The sequence below is a fragment of the Magnolia sinica genome, chromosome 7 (assembly GCF_029962835.1).
Source record: "Magnolia sinica isolate HGM2019 chromosome 7, MsV1, whole genome shotgun sequence".
Lineage (NCBI taxonomy): Eukaryota > Viridiplantae > Streptophyta > Magnoliopsida > Magnoliales > Magnoliaceae > Magnolia > Magnolia sinica.
In genome coordinates, this window is record NC_080579.1 from 47,593,265 (window position 1) to 47,609,449 (window position 16,185).

Here is a 16,185-nt window from a genome sequence, read left to right on the forward strand (position 1 = left end):
GACGATATCCTGTTAGCTGGTAATGACATGCAATTGTTGATATCGACTAAAGATTAGTTATTCTCGAACTTTGAGATGAAAGACCTCGGTGAAGCCAACTTTATTCTTGGAGTAAAAATCATCAGGGATTGCCCTAAGAAATTTTTAGGCTTGTCTCAAGCAACCTATATACAAAAAATCATAGAGCGGTTCAGGATGGAAAATTCAAAAGCTGTTGAAACCCCTATGGATAAAGCTACCAAGCTAGACAAGAAATCGTGTCCCCAGACTGAAGCCGAGAAATTGGCTATGTCCTCAGTACCTTATGCAAGTGCAGTAGGGAGCTTAATGTATGTTATGCTTTGCACCAGACCGGATATTAGCTATGCAGTTGGCATAGTCAGCCGTTATCAGAGTAACCTGGGACAATCTCATTGGCAAGCCGTCAAACGTATATTCCGCTATCTCAGAGGAACAAAAGACCTAATGTTGTATTATGAAGGCACAAGCCTCAAGCTCAAAGGATATTCAGATGTTGTTTGGGGTAATGACGCTGACGAGGGAAAGTCTACTTCAGGGTATGTATTCTTACTCGGAGGAGGAGTTATCTCTTGGTCGAGTAAGAAACAGACATCCACAGCTCTTTTATCTATGGAGGCCGAGTACATTGCATGTTGTGCTGCAGTTCAGGAGTGTGTATGGGTTCGCAGATTTCTATTAAGTCTGGGTGTTGTACCGAGTGTTCGTCAGCCTATATCGTTGAAGATAGACAATACTTCTGCCATTGACTTGGCAAAGGACCCTAAACACCACCAGAAATCTAAGCACATTGAAATCAAGTATTATTACGTCCATGATCAAGTGAGAGATAAAAAGGTCGCCCTCAGCTACATTCTTACTAAAGAGATGATGGCTGATCCCATGACGAAACCTATAGCTAGAGATCTATTTCAGGTTCACGTCAGGCAGATGGGATTGAGGAAAGTTTGAATGATATACTTGTTTTGTAAGACATTCGATCTTTCATGAATAATATATTCCTTTTATTCAGTATTGACCTCTAATATAAACTAGGTAAGAAGATCATCAGCATTTACCTTGAGATCATGTAGGATTTCTATTTTTGTCGGCAGGCCGGTCACCCAGTCGCACGGGTTGACCAACCTTGAATGTACAAGAGAGGTACATTTGGGGCCATGTTTATACATTGAGGTATGAACTTCTTTTTATTTTGAATAATAAAGGATGAGGATATGAGTGAGTCGTATCCGCCTACAATCTTTTAAGATTGAAGATGAGACTGACAAAGTCAAATAACATAAGTGCACCATTCTTTTTATGCGATCAATGTTATGGCCTGAATTTAAAGCCAGGTTATGAGGTTATGAGATGAGTCATACCTCATGTAGAATGACCTGCGTATTGTAGACCCGACATTCACCTAGTATTGTCTACTTTACGACGTGGATTGTAGCTACGTGCTAGAACCTTTTACCTACAGATTGCTTTGATTCGATCTAATCATTGCAACGTGCGAGTAGCCAGTCCCGTAGGTGACTCTGTGTCCTTAGATATCCTCCTCTTGTGTATATGAGGATGAGATTGAGTGTCACTACTTTAGTGTACTATGACGAAAGGTCCTTGATTGGCCAGACTCAGTTACGCTAGGAAAGCGGCTTGATTAATTCCAAATTACACATCTGCATGGGGAAGATCCCGTGACAGCTACACCAAGTTTCTAGAACTATAAATACGTACTTGAAGACTTATCCACTGGCAATATCGAGTTGTTTTTTATTAGACTTTTGCAAGCAGTATTTTTCTTAAAAAGCATATATATATAAGTATTTCTTTGAATTGGTTTTAGTCGAAGTTTGTGAAAAATCAAGTTTTCAGAATAACTCGATAAGTTGGATAAGTGCGTATGTTGGCCGAGTACTCCAGTTCAGGAGTTAACTTCATCCGATGTGGTCATGTGGACTAGGACAGGCATTGCAAAGCTTGGGTTATTGAGTTCTAGTCAGGCGGTCACTTAGTACTTAAGCACCTGTGAGAAGATTATGGTGATCTAGCTGGTCCCACGCCTCTAATTCTTTTGATCGTGATGTTTGGTTCTTTGATTGTTATTAGGCAAGTTAGATGGACAAATTTATGTGCCTATCCCACAATGTGATTGAGTGGGAGATGTTGGACGTAGGCCAGTGGGGCCCACTTGTGAGCAATCACTAGTGGGTACATCCTATGTTTTCTCCAGTCTCTTCCTTTGAATTAAATTTCAAATTCAAATATGAATTTGATTTTTAATTGAAGATAGGGATTTGATTAGATTTTTTGGCCTTATCCCAATCCCACCCAAACTCTCCTTCCTCTGTTATAAAAAGGAATGCGCTTCTCTTGTGTAAAGAATTGAGTCATACGATAAACCGAGAGTATACAGAGAGATATTGTGTGCGCTATAGTCTGTCCATTTTAGCTTGTCCTTGGGACGATCTGATCCATAGATCGCAATCCGGGGCCACTATATACCGTAGGATCAGAGGTGTGAATAGTTCCATCTGCTCCAGTAGTAGATAGGCGGGCCGTTGAAGCACCATTCTTCTGCTTTGTGAGGGTTCCAAACTTCGTGTAGATCGTCAGATCTTGAGGGCTCACCTTCCGTGCTTCCCAACAATACCATCCTTCTGCTGTTGTTCTTCTTGACTGTAGATTTAGGAAACATGAATACTGGAATATGCTTGCTTCTTCTCTTTTCCAAGCCATGAAGTTGAACTGATTAGATGATAAATTTGGGAAGATTAGAATATGGGTTTCTTCATAATTTTTTGAGCATGTTACTGTGAAAAATGATTTCTGGTTAAATAGATGGTGGGGAATGTTACCATTTCTTGTAAATTGCTGAAGATCTATGAATAAGTGCACTTCATATTATATTCTGAAATGCAAATATGGATTACAATGTCCATATTTAGATGATCACTGAGTGCAAAATTATAACTGATTGTTTGCATCATAATTAATATGAATTTTGCATAGAATGCTTGTTCATATAGGATTTCAGATTCTAGTTGTTGTTCAGCCCCAAATTTAACATTTTATATAAAGCATTTCCCAACTTGTTAGTTCCTTACAGTATGTCTATCTGAAGGGGCCTCTTTCTGTTTGATCAATTATTTTCATTTTCTTTAATCAATTTCTTTCAGGTCAATGATGAGCATCATGTTATAAGAGATTCTAGTGGCAATACCATTGAGGCACAGTATGTGGAGATGGATAATGCTACTATTAACTTAAGAAACTTCTACACAAAGGCCTACTTGGGAGTGTCAGCCAAAGAAATCCCAAAGTATTGGCTCTTATTTCAAGTATCTGTGCCACCACTTGGATGGAGCACCTACTTTATTTCTAAAGCTGGGGGACAAGGTGGATTTTCAATATTCTTCTCATTAAATACTTTTTGGCTTTTCTGGTCATTTGTTACATACTGCATTCAAAAGCAATCCATTTCATGGAACAAAAGCACCATGAGCAATAACAATATTCACATATTGTAATGCTCCTTAAAAAATATAGGAGCAAGTAGTGGGCACATGTCAGTTACGGATACTTCACAAAATGAGACATTGGAGGTTGGACCTGGAAATTTGAAGATGTCCTTTTCATCAACATCTGGACAATTGAAACGTATGACGAATTATAGAACAGGGGTGAGTTGCATTTTCTTACCTGATTACAAGCTCCTGGGTTAATGACTTAGCCTATTTCCAGAAATGGTTGTATAATTTATTTATTCTTTTTAAGGTTCAACAGAAAGATGGAATAATTTTGGTAGGGTATGCTTATGAAGTTTGGAGCATATTTGCATTGACATCTTTATTCTTCATGTTACAAGTGTGAAAGGCAGACAGTACAGTAGTTAGTAATTGGTGTAACTCCGTAATGAGGCCAGTGTAAACTGAGTCTCTAGATTTCCACAATTCTGATGTGGGAGTCCAACTTAGCCCTTTGTTGATATTTTGGAAACAAAAAAGTTTTTGGGTTTTTTCTTTTCTTTTCTTTTCTTTTCTTTTACTCTTTTTTGGAGAAACTAGAGGGATAAAGAGAAAATTTGATGATGTGGAATTTGTAAGATTGTATTTCCTTAGGGGCTTGAAAAGTTCCGTAGCCAACTAGGAGTGGATTTGAACAAGTCTCTGGAACTTGAAGTTTTAGATGAGCTGAAGACTTGATCTTTGGACTCATCTGCACAGAGATTGGGATGTGTGATTTGTACAAGAACTTGGAACAGGATCATAGTGTTAACTCGAGATGAAACTTTCCCTCCCTATATGTAAATGACTTAGGCATAAGGCTCTGATATATTGGAAGAAATAAACTAAAAGCAATCAAGGAAAATTTGGGGGCAGTTGGAATTTGGCCCAATATGAGTGATATGAACGACAAATATTTCAGACATTAAAATTGCAGCTAGATTGAAAAACAATGCAATGAATTCCAAACTACAAGAGTGGTAATACACAACATTGCAATATAACAGAAGTTTCAATTGTAAACAAGAAATACGCTTTCTAAAAAAATAAGAGCTTAATAATTAAAGAGGGAGAGGGAGAGTCATATGCATGTGCACACGCCTTTGCCCAACCCATTCTTATTGTGACAGCAGATTTCTGTACAATCCTCCAGCTTTCATATATAATGGTTCTGCTCGTGGAAAAGGACTGACTTCACCAAATTAACTCAATCGAGTTTTGTTAGAATATTTCTTAATAGTTAATCTAATCCATTACTGGATTACTATTTCAGTTTTAATATGTTGCTGGTAATCTAACTAGGAGAACACAAAATTCCATAGAGAGGCCTAAGGGTTACTGTTGCAATGCATCAGGTCGATATACCTATACAGCAAAGCTATCTGTGGTATGGTTCAAGCATTGGAGACAAGGATCCACAGGTATGGCACTGCTATGCTTAGGATCAGCACTGTTATGGAATTCAACTACTCGTGGTAACTGTTTATTGTCATGTGTATGCTAATTTTCAAGGCCTCCGGCGCATACATATTTCGACCAGATGGCGCTCCTCCAACAGCTGCTTCAAGATCGGTAATCCTGCTGGTTTCCAGTTTCTTGTTCATTGTAAATTGCTGAATAATGACTTGAGAAACTTGAAACCATTAAAAAGCGGTGTTGGTTAGCTTGTTTGTGGTTTTAAGGTTACTAAACCTTAAATGTAATTTCATTCGACTGTAGGTACCCTTGAAGATTGTGCGAGGACCTCTAGTTGATGAAGTCTATCAACAATTCAATCCGTGGATTTATCAGGTTCTCTACCTTTTATTCACCTATCAAATGGCCATTTCATCAAGATTAATTTATAACGTAGCTTAATAGGATTCTTTATTCAAAAACATCTCTAGTGTTTCAAAGTCACAAAAATTTATCTCTTTCTATTTAAATAATTTAGAAATCATTTCATTTTATTGTTCCTTTAGACCTCTAAACCCTGAAATGATGGTGAATAGAAACATCTAACACAATCATTTCTTTGAGTCCCATGTCAACGCATAATATGATGGAAGAATCAACTAAGTAATTCAACATATAGCAGTAAGGGATGCAAGAGAATGTGCAGTAGAGCCACCTCCAAAACATACAGGAACATGAAAATATATTATAAGATATTAGGACTTTTGATGAGACTACAAAGGCATAAATATAGATATATTAAAGTTTTTTGGTGAATGCTAATCTACCATTGTGCAGCCCACCTATCTCTATCTTCTAGCCCTTTTATGTTATTATTAGTCTGTAGGACATAGATGGTATTTTTTTCTTTTGTTACTTAAGGATACACCTTTTTAACACACGCACTCACACCCCACACACACCCACGTACTCAAACCATAGTGGGATTTCACCACAATGGGTACTCGAACCCACAACCTCGTGTTGAAACTCTTGTGAGTCTACCAGCGAGGCATGCGTAAGGACCCTACTTAAGGATACACTTACCATTATTACTTCTATATTAAAATATAAAAGGAGGGGTGGGGTGTGTGGATGAAACCAAACCCTAATCCCTCTCTTTCTTCTTCTCTTCTCTCCTATTCTTGTCAATCAAGTTTACATAGCATCAAAGCATTGAACTTGATTGATCTAGGCTTTTTTTCCTCTTATCTCACGTTTCTTCCCTTTTTTCCACAATCAAATTTCTTCTATTTAAGTTGAATTTTTAAAGAGTTTGGGGGCTTATCTACATGAATCTTCTCTCATCATTGCTCAACCACCATATGATGCATTGTGTAATCGTGCCCCAATACTTGTAAGGCCCACTTTCATATATAACCATTGTGATGGATTAAAGTGGTTCATTGTGCATCTATGGTCAGATCTACAGTTAGATTTGAAGATAAAGGTATATGTGGAAGTTCTTCCTATGACGCCACGTCACTGTGTGGTCACACTTGGGCAAGCACACGTGGGCGAACCCTAAGGTGGCTAGCAGGATACTATGCACACAGTGAAGGTGGAACTTTGTCCCACATCGGAAGCATTGTCCGAAGTTGTGGTGGTTATAAGTTGGGTTCCTTCCTTAACTGGCATGACGCGTTGTCCCCGGAACAGGTGAACTTATGTCCAATGACAAAAAAAAAAACCACCGCTGCGCACTTTGATTACAATTGGTTGGACAATATCGAAGGAATAGGTGCTAATGTGGGCGGGGCCGATCAAGCCTAGGCGAGCTACCAGTATCCTTTCCCCAGATGACTCATTTTATATCTGTGGACAATATCATGTGCTGTGGGGGCCTTACAAGTTCAAAGCCGAGGACGGCTCTACCCTCGATGGGGGATATTGTGACGCCACGTCGCTATGTGGTCACATGTAGGCAGACACATGTGGGTGGGTGCATATGTGGGCGGGTCCCAAGGTGGCTGACAAGCTACTGTGCACACAGTGAAGGTGGAACTTTGTCCCACATCGGAAGCGTCATTCGAAGTTGTGGTGGCTAAAGTTGGGTTTCTTCCTTAACAGGCATAATGCGTTGTGCCTGGAACATGTGAGCCTGTGTCCAGTGACAAACAAAACCATTGTTGCACACTCCGATGACAGTTGGTTGGACAATATCTGAAGGGGTAGGTGCTAATGTGGGCAGGGCCGATCAGGCCTGGGCGAACTACTAGTATCCTTTCCCCAGATGACATGTTTTAAATCCGTGAGCTTTGGCAGGCAGACAATGTCATCCAAGTCGGTGAATCTTCATATTACATTTACCAAACTTAATGTAGCAAATTACTTACAATAGGCCATATCTATAGAGGTATTTCTTACCTATAAAAGAAAACTAAAGTATCTAACCTCCTCCAAAACTGAAGAAAGTTCGTTGGAATATACAGATTGGGTGGCAGAAGATGCTCATATTAAAGCCTTGTTATGAAATAGTATAGAGCCTCAGATTAGTGTAAACGTTACCTTTCACAAGACTACTAAGGAAGTGAAAAACTTTTTTATTTGGTACCCCTAGTTCATATTACTAGTTTATCTAACTTATTTCATTATTTTTATCGATGATTATTCTTGAATTACATGGTTATACTTAATGAAAGACCATTCAAAATTCATATAGAAGTACAAACACAATTCAATTCTAAGGTGTGTAATTCTCCATTCCGATAATGCTAGAGAATACTTATCTAATGACTTTAACACGTATCTCTCATCTCACGGGATTATTCACCAAACTTCATGGGCTCACAGGCCATAACAAAATGGGGCAACAAAACATGAGAATCGTTATTTACTTGAAGTTACTAAGGCATTGTTTTGAATATGAAAGTTCTTAAAATGTTTAGTGTGATGTGGTTTTAACTACATGCTACCTAATAAATCAGATGCCATCATCTGCCATGTGCTCATAGGCCATAACAAAATGGGGCAACAAAACGTGAGAATTGTTATTTACTTGAAGTTACCAAGGCATTGTTTTGTATATGAAAGTTCTTACAATGAAATTTGCATGCCTTTCATCAAGTCCCATGATCAGCAGGCAAATATGTTCACTAAAGCTTTGGATCGTACTCATTTTGATTGTTTCTTTGTCTAGTTGAGCATTCATGATATATATGCTCCAACTTGAGGGGGAGTGTTAATGGATGTGGGTTGTACCATTATACAACCCACCTATCTCTATCTTTTGGCCCTTATATGTCATTATTAGTTTTTAGAACATGGTCATTTTGCTTTTGTTACTAAAGGATACACTTCTCATTATTACTTTTATATTTTAATATAAAAAGATGAGGGGTGTGTGTGTGTGTGTGTGTGTGGATGAAACAAAACCCTAATCCCTCTCTCAACTTTATTTCATCTCTTTCTTCTCTCTTATCTCCTCTCTTCTTGTCAGTCAAGTCTACATAAGAGATAAAAAAAGGATAAGAAAATGAAAATCTTTTATTGATGATTCACATCATTTAAAAGAATTACCAATTTGTTGTCCATGCCCGTGGTTCTCAAGCATCTCACTTGGAAGGTGCATTGTGTTAAAACTGCTAGAAGAGTGGGACCATCATGTATGGATTTTGGTGCACAAATTGCATCAAGCAAAGAGTAACTGTCTAATTCCCGACAACAGATGGTTATTCTTACTGGTAGTCTATTTTGCTTTAACTGTTGGCTTTTGGGTTGTGGATATGATGATTGGAATTGTCTAATAGCACAATGGATGTTCACAAAAATTTACCAAGTGATCAGCCTTGATTTCTTTTGGAGTTTGCAAAGATTACTAAAAAGAACTGGAGTTGCTAAAGATGAACATTGGAAGTGAAAATTGAGCATTTCAATGAAATAAATTCTGAGAGAGATCATCTGAAAGTAAATTGCTGAAGAGGTAAGAAAAAAGTAATGAGAGAAATAGATTTTCGTTGTAGGTAGATTTTTTAATGTGATCCAGGTGATTAAGTTATATGCTCAAGATCTATGATAAACGGATCTTCCAAATCTCATGGGCCGCCTATGTTGGATAAGCAAAATGTGTTGGGTATGAGATCCATATCAGCTATAAGTCAACTGTATTGTTCTGAGTATCCCTAATATTATCGAAATATCCCTGATATTATCCGTATCTCCAGCTCAGTGATACCGATAACATTGGTATTATAAAAAAATTTCAGGTATCGGCAATGTATCGCCAATATTTTTTACTGTGTAAATTCCAAGTGACGCTTGTATGGCCAATGTATTTCCAATATTTTTGACTGTGTATATTCCAGTTGTCGCTTGTATCGCCAATGTATCTATATCAGTAAAAATCTGTTTATTAAAAAAATTTCATTTCAATTTTTTTATAGACGAGTGGTTGTATGTAGTGTTCAAATTGTCTATGATAATATCACGATATTATCGTTATCGCAACATGGGCAATATTGAGACCATGCTTCTCGTTTCCTTTCCAGTTGTCGGCGATTTCTCAGTGAAATATCATGTTGTCAATATTCTGAAATATCGAAGGATGTTTGGATGGATGGTTGGATGATAGATGGCATGGTTGGACTATTTCTTACGTCAGCACAATCTTTTAGGCCACCATAAATAGAAACTCATTATGTATGCATTCTTTTTGCATTTTTTGGATTCCTAAACATGCAAATATGTGTATTTTAGCATCTCCTAAAGTTTCACTGAAAAATTCCACAGTTTTCCTCATGTTTTCCCAATATTTCCCTGCATTTCCGGTCGTCGGCGATATCAATATTGTTTCGGTATGACATTCTTCTTTATAGATGACATTTGACATGTTCTTGTGTAAAGCAATTCTGTTTAATTGCTAAGTTTCTTTTCAGGGCTCAGTCTGTGTTCTCACTGATTAACGCAGTGGGAAACCATTCTCAATCATTGTTAAAGCATGGGAAATTAATAGAGACCATCTTGTTAGCAAATGTAAAAGGGAAATACTGCTTCTGCTTGTTCTTTGTGATGCACAATGAATATTGCATGAACTTAAAGAGAAAAAGAAAAACAATCATGCATGATGAAATTGTTGGTATTTAATGATCTTGAAGTCGTGACATCCATATATTCTTGTTAGTTTTTTCTTCCTCCTGTCAGTGGTTTTTACCATTTCATGTCCTCACAAATTCACTTTAACAATTTTCAGGTGACTAGACTCTACAAAGACAAGGAACATGCTGAAGTTGAATTCACTGTAAGTTCTTGACATAACAGAAATGTACATTTCCTTATCAAATAACTTGAATTCACTATGTTTGTGATGTCCATAAAGTCCGGTGGGCCAAAAAATTCTATTAGATGGTACTTAGTATAAGTAACTGCAACTTTTGCTTTCTGCTTTTGAGTTTATTAACGATGCCAATTTCCAAAATGAAGATCGGGCCGATTCCTGTGGATGATGGCGTTGGAAAAGAGGTCATTACACGGATGACAGCAAATATGGCCACGGACAGGACATTTTATACAGACTCTAATGGAAGAGATTTTCTAAAACGGGTATGCTTTTATTTCATCCTGAAAGTTTTGAGAGGCAACAGCCAACATGATTAAGGCATCCATGTTACTGGTCCTGATGTGGTCTATTAGTAGTAGTAGATGGGGATATAAAGCATATCTTGCAATCTTGGAATGTCTATGATGCATCTCTGCCAGATTCTGCTGTGATGGTTCTCTTGTACTAGGTTCTCATAGCATTCATTTCAGCCTTAGTACTATTTATGCTAAATTATATGATTTTTCTTGCCTTTAACATTATTATGTACATGAAAATCATTTGTTTTGCCAGGCATGTTAAAATCAGTTGGACCTGTGGTTCTGTGAAGTACTTGGGATTGGTACAATTGATTGTGCCCCTTTCCTCACTTTGTTTCATGCAGCTTGCTGGAGTTCCTTATTTTCCTTGGTTTTTTTCAAGTTGTTCCATTCAATAGAGCAACTTATGGCATCGTTCCTTAGCTGCGGCCTGTAGGAATTGCTACCATTTGACACCAACATGAGCACGAGCTGCTAGAATTCTAGTTGATATGTAACCATATTTTAGTGCTTCTAAGCTAACCATATGGAATAGATAGGAATTTTCCACATGTTGGTTCCATTCATTAACATGTTATCAGGGTGGGTGATCAATCCACTTCTAATGACAACCATTGGTCACCACTGCTGATCTCACCCATTGATGTCAATCTTGTCACTGTTCTTGCAATCTCACAGCCAGATGCAGTCTACTCAATTGCAAGAGTTCTCCAACCAACTGGACTATGGTTAAGGGGACAAGGCATCCTCATCTGTTTCACCATTCTCACCCATCACCAATCTCCATCAATGATCGGCTCATCTATTTGATCTTGCCGCCTACCTTATCCAGTGGAGTCGACTGGTATAAGTTGTCTTTGGATTTGTATCTAGATGTTACTGTTGCTAAAATCCAATCGTTGTATAAAATAAAATAATAAATAATAAATAAATAATCAGTGAGTTGATTTGACAACTGTAGATCTAAATCAGCTGCTGTGGCAATCCAGCTCCATCTGAATTGCTGAATTTGCTTCTTTCAACTGCTGATCGAATATGTTGTTCATGTTGGGGCCATTCTGGTTGGATCTGCCATTTCACTTTAGCTGGGTTGTCGCCTGTGTCATCACTACCATGGTTGATTTGCTGACTTATTCCAACAAGTGGGTCCACCACCTCGCCAGCCCCAAATGGTCCCTGTTACAAACAATCCCTTTACTATGTTGGGTCTTTCTTACCAGACAATTTTCTATGCTGGCCCTTTTTTATCCGACCTGTTCCTGCATTAGGCCGAGTTATTGCTGTGCTGGGCCTTTTTGGATTTAGAAGGCCTATCTTTCTTCTCTTGGATGTATGTTGGCCTCATTGATCTTGTTTAAAGATATTCTAAACTCTATTTGTTCTTTCTTTCTTTCTTTTTTATTTTAATTTTCTGCTTACTGTGATGTGTGGGCCTCAGGTGGGCCATTCACAGGGAAATAGTTGGGAGGGGACACCCACCATTTATTTCATCAGGGCCCACCTGAGCTTCAATGGCCTGATTTTCGGTGTGCCCTTTCATCCTGGGCAGATGGAGGGGTTGAATGGGCCCAATTTCATATGCTCAGCACAGTGTAGCGTGTTCAAAAGCAAGGGTGAGGTCCCCCTCCCAAATGTTTCCCTTGGGGTGGCCCACCAGATTCCAGACTGGCCTAATTTTTGGGCCATGGGTATGATGGGATGCAGGCATGCAGCCGATGATTGGCCCCGATAAATCAGTCTTTAATCTTAGTCAGGCATTCTGTCAACCATGCACAACCTTCTGTTGTTTCCAAATATAACTAGTGAGATAATCATGTGGTAATGTTCATAAATACAAGGACATATAGGCTCCCACCCACATGCAAATGAATGGCCATGCAGGTGGGGCATGAGGTAAGTCTCATGCATGTCTCCTGAATTCTGGCAATTCATTGGATGCTGGGAAGAGAGCATGGGATGTCAATCGCAACATGTCATGCTACATTCTGTTCATGAGAACATAGTTTTTGGTTACCATTCTCCTCTTCTGATGATCAAAACTGGGAACGCCATATTTTGTTTCTTATCCCCATCATTTTGTTGTTTTTGCTTTTATTTTTCTTTAATGATTTTTGTCCAGTACCTGTATAAATATTAAGTGGCATCCTGTGGAATTTTACTGCCTCTTGAAATACTAACTTGTCCTGATACAAATACCAATTGCTTGATCAATACTTTATTACTGTCAGGTGCGGGATTATAGGACAGACTGGCCTCTTGAAGTGACTCAACCTGTAGCAGGGAACTATTATCCAGTAAGAGTTTGTATTATTCAAATTTGGAATGGCATTACTTATGTAGTTTATGAAACAAGGTTGTATTTTCTCCGGCAAGTATCACAATCAAGTTGGAAATTAGACGTCCTTGTAGCATGGTTTCACATACCCTATATCTTAATGCTGTCTTAAACTACTGTAACTTCTAATTGAGTAGTCATTTATGTGGATGAGATTGCAACATTCTACGAGTCTATATTAATCGACAGTAGGTGCATCACAGTCAATTATTCTGTGAGCACATTCCACAGAATTCACTCTTAAACATAATCTCTGGCATATGAATTGATTGACAATGACATGAGAAAGCGGTAATCATCTTTTGATTTCTTATGCCTTCATTGCAGGGTGAGTTTTTGGTGTGGTTGAATGGGTTAATTCTGTTGGGTAGAACCCTTGCCTTCTTTTATGTTTCCTTCTTTTTCTTCAAAAATGGCTGTCATTATCAAAATGGAAAAAAAAAAAAAAAAAAAAAGTTACCCTTCAGTTTCGAGCATATCCATAGACAAACAAATATCATCATCCATTCTTCTTCTTTTTTGGCCAAATGGTCAATTTGCCAATTCCAATTGTAGACTTTGCATGGCAGGATGTTCTATCTTATTATTTTTGAAACCTAAGTTGCACTGCTACAGATATGGCCATTCATATAACACGATTTCTAGAGGGGCCCTAATATTTTAAATTTCACTTTGCACAAAAATGTAAGTAATTGATTAACAAATTTAATTATTAGAATAAGATAACAAAAGAAGAACAGTATAAGTTTTCCAAGTTTTTTTTTTTTCTTGCTATTTTGACAATTGGGATGTAAAAATGTGTTATTTGTTATTCTCTATCATGTATGCCAAAAATAGAGCTTGTTCAGATTACATCACTAAAAACTCATCTTATTTCTTGATATAGTTGGAGCATTTGGAAACAAATACATAGAATCATCCCACCACCAACACCATGTGACTTTTTTTTCTAACTAATTGTGGTTGGCTACACGAGTCCCGTTCCACCATTCCACTCTATCAAGGACCATATCCTCAGTTAAATCAAAGGCCATCAAATCAGTTCTTGTTTCCTCTGCTGACATCCTTTTGGGCCAAACATAATTACCAACAAAGTACAATGCAATGCATTTTATTCTTTAAGAAGTTGATTTCAATGTTTAAAATATCGGTATCGTGTTACGTATCACATCTTGGGATACAGATACGTATCGCACGAGATATATCATTGGTATTGGGTAATTTATCACACTTTTTAGGAAACATGGGGAAACATTGGGAAAATGGTTGAATTTTTCAATGAAAGTTCAGGGATTGTTAAAAAAAGACCATAATACACACTTTTAAATAATAACATCTCAAAAAAGAAGTGCACATAATAGGTTTCCTTTGTATAGGATCCTAAGCTATGTGTTGTCCGAACTAATGCAACTATATTCAAATTGATTGCATAACATTTAGAGTGTATGTGATGATCATTTCATCAAACACTCCTAAATACTTCAAACTTAGTCTCAATTGACAGCTTGTTGAAGGGAAATTTCAGAAAAAATTAATTTTTTAATAATTTTTTTTTTAAGAGTTTTATTTTTCAAAAATTGATAAGGACTTAACATATCAGTAGATCAGCCCTCATAAATGCTTGATTTCATGTTTGGAATGCAACAGTGCAAGCAATTTGGGAGAAATTAGGGAATTTTGAATTTTCTCAAAATCGGGCCACCTACACTCAAATACTCCTAAATACTTTGAAATTAGTCTCAATTGACAGCTAGTTGAAGGAAATTTTTGAAAAAAAATAAATTTGGAGAACATGAAGAACCCATGGATATCGAAATCAAAGCTCCGACTTCATGATTTTTCATGCAAAACATGAAGAATTGATGGATTTTTAACCATTTGACACTGATTTAACATAATTTCAACAAAAAGAAAAAAAAAAGAAAAAAAAAAGAAAAGAAAGAAAAGAAATTGGAAATTGAAAATGCTCACTGGAAGAAACGTGTGGGATATATCGGCCCTACCTGTGCATTTTGTATTGCACAGGTGGGATATAAGATATATCGGCCGATATCGTCAATATTTAAAACATTGGTTGATTTATATACTCCTTTTAGTTGTTCGTCCACCATCTTTTATAAGTTAATGTTTTTATTATTCTTTCTAATGAACTCAGAAATTGTAATATCTTTTATAGGATTAAATATGACTATTGACAGAACACAAAATGTCACTTTTTAAATGAATTCTCAATTTGTAAGAAATGAAATTATTGTTGGATTGGTAGCTATAATATACCATATTTTTTTTTTGAATTGTTTAAGAAAGAAAAAGAAATACATGACGACAGATTAAGATCCTACTGAAATCATCGTTGTGGACATTGTCATCTTCATTGCTTGTCCCAATTATTTGGGATCAGCTTCTTGAATCCTGTTTCTCCAATCATCAGTACAGAATTCCTTAGAATGAAAGCAATGAGATTATTCTTATTTCTTCCAAGGAAGAATAATAATATTTTTAAAAATGAATAAATGATCTTCAATGATGAAAGCAATGAGATTATTCTTACAATGAAAAGTGCCTAGAATTAAATACCCTTTTAAGTAATGGAAAGGTGAATAATAATTTAAAAAATGAATAGACGATCTTCAATGATGAAAGCCCCCTGATTCGTTGTGGTATTCAATTTGGTGCTCGTGAAAAAAAGGAGAAAGATGATTGTTCCATTCTTGAATACTAACGAGTTTTTGTGGAGCATTGGTATTGAAACACCCTATTGATGCACATCACCAATTTTTGTGGGTAATTGTTCAATAAGAGGAATGAGACATATCTCCAATGATTGATTCCCAAGGTTTCCACAGCACTATAGGACCATGGATTCCAGTTTTGGAGATCTAGTTTGGATAGCAAGTGGAAATCTCATTTTTATGAGACAATGCTCACATCGTATCTTGTGCTGGGGAAATTGACGTTGGAAAAGTGTAGTGATTATATGTGGAATCCACTACAATTTTTGCTATCCAAACATAGTGAAATGTCCCATCATGGGAAAAGTGTTTCCTTTTCCTTCTGTTTTCCCTCAGTCCAAACAGGCCCCAAGTCTTTTTGTGAATTTTCCTCTAGATCTTTTTTTCCACTTTCCTATAAAATGTATATTCCCTGATATTTCAGAAACATAACATCATTTTCTTGCTCTTTTTTTCAATAGGTTGATCTTAGTATAACTACAATCTAGTTTTATAGCATGCAGTTATTCAGATGTTCACCACAGCTGTTTTAGCTGAATTTTATGGTTTTTTTTAATCTAGAACACAGGCCTATATAAGAACCTTAGCACCAACTTTGTCTATA

The 16,185-nt window shown here is 37.1% G+C and overlaps 1 protein-coding gene across 3 annotated transcripts in view; it reads left to right on the forward strand.

Annotated features, from left to right (window-relative positions):
* The window catches only part of LOC131251327 (alpha-mannosidase-like), a 54,422-nt gene that overhangs the window by 32,767 nt on the left and 5,470 nt on the right, over positions 1 to 16,185 (forward strand). For all 3 annotated transcript variants that reach the window (XM_058251993.1, XM_058251994.1, XM_058251995.1), the window contains 8 exons: positions 3,180 to 3,399; positions 3,550 to 3,683; positions 4,862 to 4,927; positions 5,019 to 5,078; positions 5,226 to 5,297; positions 10,129 to 10,176; positions 10,359 to 10,478; positions 12,743 to 12,808. In XM_058251993.1, coding sequence (XP_058107976.1) covers positions 3,180 to 3,399; positions 3,550 to 3,683; positions 4,862 to 4,927; positions 5,019 to 5,078; positions 5,226 to 5,297; positions 10,129 to 10,176; positions 10,359 to 10,478; positions 12,743 to 12,808 — 786 coding nt within the window. The remainder of the gene's footprint in view (positions 1 to 3,179; positions 3,400 to 3,549; positions 3,684 to 4,861; positions 4,928 to 5,018; positions 5,079 to 5,225; positions 5,298 to 10,128; positions 10,177 to 10,358; positions 10,479 to 12,742; positions 12,809 to 16,185) is intronic.